Source organism: Lolium rigidum, chromosome 7 (assembly GCF_022539505.1).
Source record: "Lolium rigidum isolate FL_2022 chromosome 7, APGP_CSIRO_Lrig_0.1, whole genome shotgun sequence".
NCBI lineage: Eukaryota > Viridiplantae > Streptophyta > Magnoliopsida > Poales > Poaceae > Lolium > Lolium rigidum.
The window spans coordinates 139,767,653-139,773,397 of record NC_061514.1 but is presented as its reverse complement, the minus strand read 5'-3'; the positions used below and the strand labels follow the sequence as shown (position 1 = coordinate 139,773,397).

Sequence of the window (5,745 nt, the reverse complement as noted above, 5' to 3'; positions counted from 1 at the left end):
AGGTGTGATGTCGAGCTAGTTGGCCGTCGTCCCGTGTGGAGTACTACCTCGGGGATGGCGTGTGGTGTCGTGTTGTATCGTTTTTCGGCCAGTTTTTCTCACAAACGGGCCAACTCTTTTCTCCTATATCAAAGAAAGGCAAACTTTTGCCTCGTTTCAAAAAAAACAAAAGATTAGCTCGCGCCAATCTCGACATCGGCGCCTCGCTTTGATATTCAGATTAGCCTTGTCGGTATGGCTCGTGTGTACTCTCTCTATCAATAATTACCCTGTATTCTGAGATTACTTGAAGTTAAGTTTGGTAAATTTTGACTAAATATTTAGAAGAAAATATTAATATCAATATTATGTAAGATATATTATTAGATACTACTACCTCCATTTCAAGGAATAAGGCGCACGGGCATCCCAAGACGAACTTTGACCATAAAAAATGAGCAACAAAATCTTGATTATATTATATGTAATTAGTATCGTTGGATTCGTATTGAAAAACACTTTTTAATGATATTAATTTCATATAGACAATCTTTATCTATTTGAAGTAATTCTTGGTCAAACAAAAAGCTCGTAAAACGAGGGCGCCTTATTCCTTGAAACGGAGGTAGTATATCGTAAAATATATTTTCAGATTACATGTATCCACTACAAAATGTTTATATGAATTTCTATATACTCAGTCAACTTTTTTTAATTATATACTAGCCTTATGAACCAAGACATATGTAGTAGGTATGTACATGTTGTTCTTTCTTAACATGTTAATATTTCATTCTCATTCATAATAAAAAACTATTTTAATTTGGACCCGCGGCGTCCGCTTCATCTCCTCCGGGCGACTCGCGGGGAACCTAGCACTCGCCGCCAGCCCTCTCCCGCCGCGCCACAATTTTCTCGCTGCCGCTGGAGTACGCCACAGAGATAAATCTATGTGGCCAAAAGCAGAGCTAGGGACCATCTCACTGTTGCGGGCCCCCACCGATATGGTAGCGGATCTAGTGGGTGGCCTCAGACTTGCCACAACTCGGTGCTCCTCCGGTGGTCGACGTCCTCTCTTGCGATCTGACCTTCCACTTCAGCAGTGGTGGTGACGACTCGTGCTCTGGCATCGGCGTCGAGGTCAGGTGTGGTGGCGGCTCATTCAGTGGTGATGTTGACCGCTTGGAGTTGGCGCCGTAGCCTAGCGCGGTCGGATATGTTGGAGGCTACTAGCAGCAAGGGTCGGGACACGATTGCTAGTGAAAACCGAGTTGACTTCGGTCTTAGCGAAAGATGGCGGCGTGTTGGTGTCGTTACCTTCTTGAAGACAACATCGTTGCAGCTCTTGTCTACTCGCATGTCTAGTTCTAGGTCTTCCTGATCAGGCGATGGCGATGCTCGACATCGTTCTCCCTGCTGCAAGCATTGTTTTGGAGCAACTGCTGGTTTGAGGGGTCAGCGGGTGGAGCGGCGTGACATCTACTGCGTCGATGATGGTGGATCTCGGCGGCAAGGCACAACTAGGTCACGGCGGCGGACACATATTGATGGACGCGCGTAGGGCGGTGGAGCTATATGTCGTCGTCGTATTTATACAGCTAATACTTATATTCGCAGCTATCCGCAAGAATACAGAAAAAGAGCCATCGGCACCTTGTACACGGCGACAGACCGGCAGCGACAGTAGGGCGAGAGGTGGACGCGGATGGAAGCAAAAATACAGTAGCAGCGGTGCGGTCGACACCACCACCGCCTGTGTGTGTGTCGACTTTAAACTGTTCGTTGCGAACGACCACGACGGCTTTGACCATTGACCGGAGCGAACAAAATCCCGCAGCTTAGCCCAGAATGATTCGAACATTTTCCAGCTTTTACCGCAGAGAGAGCGAGAGCGAGAAAAGAAATGAGAAAGCGACCCGTCACCCCGCGCGATACGTCACCTCTCATTTCTCCCTTTGACTCGCCCCCACCTCGTCTTTGAACGCCCCCACTTTCCCCTGTGCTCCACACGCTCCCTCTTGATGCAGATACACACCCACCAAACCCTGAAATTGCATGGGAGTGTGGAAGAAAACATGGGCAGGGTTTTAGAGATCCTTTTTGGACAACAAATGGGAGCTATGTCTAGAAAATCAGTGGGAAATTAAAAGACACAAGAAAGCACAGTACAACTGAAGCCGAACCGCGCTCCCGCAACATTGCAAAGAAACGACCACTCAAGACCGGCGTAAACACTGCATCCACGTCGACGCGAGCAAACGCCACCCATCAGGCTTTACAAAGGCACGCAAGAATTCTTCCAGGGAAAATGCTGGGGAGGCGAAGAAAACCGCTCCGCCATCTAGTCCTAGCGTTACTACCACGATGGCAGAGAGGTCAGGTCATGATGAAACATGTTAGGGCATGTTAAGGTTACAACACATGCAAATAATATTTTTTGGAAAATAGTATGGAGTATGCAACAATGCAATTGAAGAAGCCAATACTGTGTGCAATATACTATAGCATTTTTTTGTATTATTACATGAAATCTTAGCTCACAGATTGATCATCTACCACTAGTAGGATTTTGGGTCAAAATAATAGAGTAGATGGCTCTCTAAACCTATAATTTAGGAGGAAACATTACCTAATTAAAATCTAAAAATATTAACGAGCAAGACACGACTTCCCACAAGTTGTACATGGCAAGGGCGTGCATGAATTATTTAACTTTATCACACAGTACATGTTTAAACAACAATTGATACAAACCTAATATTCCCACGGTCGAATCTAATAACTTAATCTATCGCACTTGCGGCACTAAATGATGAGGTTTCTGAAAATATTTTAAGTTAATTACATATATTTTAACTCCTACAAAATTGTCTTTTGATGCCTCCTTTTCATGTGTTCCACACACTCCCCATGATGCAAGTACTTAACCAAAAAGTGTTCTTATTGAATGGCAGTGAGAAAAAAGCATAGTTGAAACATTCACACCTTTTTGAATACCTTCTTTCAGCAACAAAGGAGTGCTATATGTACGAAAACATCAAGAAGGTTTCATATGATTTGTCATAAAGCTGATACAATGAACTTTGATGTTCAGGTACATGCTGAGAAACATGACGATGCAATACGAGACACAAAAAAACAAGCATAAACACATCAAACCACATTCATGATCTGCCAAAAATGTTCTGGCAAACAAGAAGAAACAATGCACCCCCGTCGATGAGAGCACACGCCTCCCAGCTGGCTTCAGAGAAACACGATGTGCACCTTTTTCCCAAAAAAAAGCCGACAAGGCGACAAAAACCGCTCCGCCATCTAGCTATCACTGTTGCCAACTTGGGTAGAAAGAGATCCGGTCACCAGGAAAAAAAGATCGAAACATGGTACTAGAATTTGTGCGAATAAATAATTTTAGAAAGTATTATGGGGTTATGCAATAACGCACCCCGAAAAGGCAACCATTTTGTGTGTGTGACCCAAATAATAGGGGTGACAAGTTGTCAAATTGGATTTTAGAAGGAAACAACTACTTATATACAACGTTGAAGAGCAAGAAACGATGTTCAAGAAGTTTTATGCAAAAAAGGGTGGACATGGATTATTTAGTTTTACAACATTGACATGTTTAAAAAACTTGGGACGGAAGGGAGCGTTTTGCATGAGCTCCATAAACCAGGTCCCTCATCGCAAAGACCAGACCACCGTTTCCATTCCATATACCACCACCCCCACCTTCCCCTCTAGCTCTCTCTCTCTCTCCCCCTTTCTGCTGCATTCCCTTCTCCGCACGGAGCAGAGCAGCTCGCCATGGTGAGGAAGGAGACCACCACCACCATGAGGCTCCCTCCGCAGCACCAGGGGCTGGAGGTCAAGATCCCCAGCTTCTTCCGCTGCCCGATCTCGCTGGACGTCATGCGGTCGCCGGTGAGCCTCTGCACCGGCGTCACGTACGACCGTGCCTCCATACAGAGGTGGCTCGACTCCGGCAACACCACCTGTCCGGCCACCATGCAACCGCTTCCGTCCACGGACCTCGTGCCAAACCTCACCCTCCGCAGCCTCATCACCCACTGGTCCAATTCCGCCGCCTCCTGCTCGCCCGTCGCCGGATCCGCCACGTTCTTCGCGGGTCCTTCCCCGGCAGCGCTCGTCCGAAAGGTCGCGTCTTCCGGGACCAACCCCTCCCCCGCGCTCCGCGAGCTGGCGGCCTATCTCTCCGACGACGACGTCGACGAGTTCGAGAAGAACGCGCTGGTGGGCGCCGGCACCGCCGCGGAGACCGTCGCGTCCGTGCTCAGGCGGAAAGGGGAGCAGATAAGCGTCGATGGCCTGGAGGCGGCCGTGCGGGTCCTCGCCGCGATCGTCGCGCTGGATGGCATCGAGGACGCGAACAAGAAGCGGGTCGCCACCGGCCTCGCCGTGGACGCGGCGGCCTCGGCCGCGTCGCTGGCGCGCGTCCTGCGCGGCGGGAGCGGCCTGGAGGCGAGAATTGACGCGGCCAGGCTCGTGGAGTTCCTGCTCGCCAATGCCGTCGCCGAGACAAAGGCGGCCGTGGCCCAGTCGTCCGACCTGGTGGCCGAGCTCATCCGGCTCGTCGGGCCCGTCGACGAGAAGGGCAGCCTCGACAAGAAGGCCATGGACACGGGCCTCTCCTGCCTCGCCACCATCGCGGGCTCGCGGCGGGCGGCGCGCGACGAGATGGTGCGCCTCGGCGTTGTCCCGGCCGCGGTGCGCGCGCTCCACGCCACGACGGAGCCTAGCTCCTCGGCCAAAGTCCTCCGGATCCTCGAGTCCGCCGTCGGCTGCGCCGAGGGCCGCGCCGCGCTCTGCAAGGACGCGGAGGCGACCGTCACCGCCGTGCTCGACAAGATGATGAAGTCCGGCCGCGACGGCGCCGAGGCCGCGGTGGCCGTGCTCTGGGCGGTGTGCCACAAGTACAAGGACCGCAGGGCCTCGGACGCCGCGGCGGCGTCGGAGGGCGGGCTCACGAGGCTGCTTCTGCTGCTGCAGAGCGGGTGCTCGCCGGCGGCCAGGCAGATGGCGCTGGAACTGCTCAAGATTTACCGGGTGAACGCCAAGAGCTGCCTGGCCGGCTACGATTCCAAGACCACCCACATCATGCCATTCTGACCAGAGCTTAACGGATGGCTTGCAAGCTCGGAACGGGGGGATAATTCCTTCTTTTCTTCATGTTTTCTTTGGTTTTTTAAAATGTAAGTTGATAGAGAAAGAGAAGAACTGATTCGTCAAGTCAGGACAGGAGAAGAAAGAAAAAAATAATCTGTAAATTGGTAGTGAGTTTTGATAGAAACAAATGGAGATTGCTAACCCAAATATGTATATCTGATCGTATTGCCAAATCATTGCAATTGCTCGCAAGAGATCTGGGTTGATAATCATCATAGTTCATGCAACAAGCATGCATATCCACATTCATAGTATGCGTCTCTGATAAATCTTCTCAGAATTCGCACATGGACAGTACGAAACGATCTCCCAAATTACAAATCATTTTTCTTTGATCTGGGTACTAACTTCCAAACGATGAACCTGATAAGTAATACATTTCCTAGTACTATCAGAACTTGTATGAACACACGTGCATTTGCTCCTGACCTAGTCAGGGAACAAGCTCCATCATGCTAATGATTCAAGATTGTCGTCGCCTGGAATACATTACTAATTGCACACACCGTTGCTTGAAAGCAACATACGTGCGGATAGAGATTTGGTGCACATGGGCACCAGTGATCTCATTTTTTAAAA

General features: G+C 49.7%; 1 protein-coding gene across 1 annotated transcript; it reads left to right on the top strand.

Annotated features, from left to right (window-relative positions):
- Nucleotides 1-3,740: 3,740 nt before the first annotated feature.
- On the top strand, nt 3,741-5,370 carry LOC124675619 (U-box domain-containing protein 27-like). Its single transcript, XM_047211686.1, has one exon. The coding sequence runs from the start codon at nt 3,787-3,789 to the stop codon at nt 5,107-5,109; it is 1,323 nt and encodes a 440-aa protein (XP_047067642.1). The 5' UTR covers nt 3,741-3,786; the 3' UTR covers nt 5,110-5,370.
- The last annotated feature ends 375 nt before the right edge of the window (nt 5,371-5,745 follow it).

What these genes read in the sequence shown, in the direction of transcription:
- LOC124675619 (XM_047211686.1), top strand. Translation starts at nt 3,787, where the DNA reads ATGGTGAGGAAGGAGACCACCACCACCATGAGGCTCCCTCCGCAGCAC.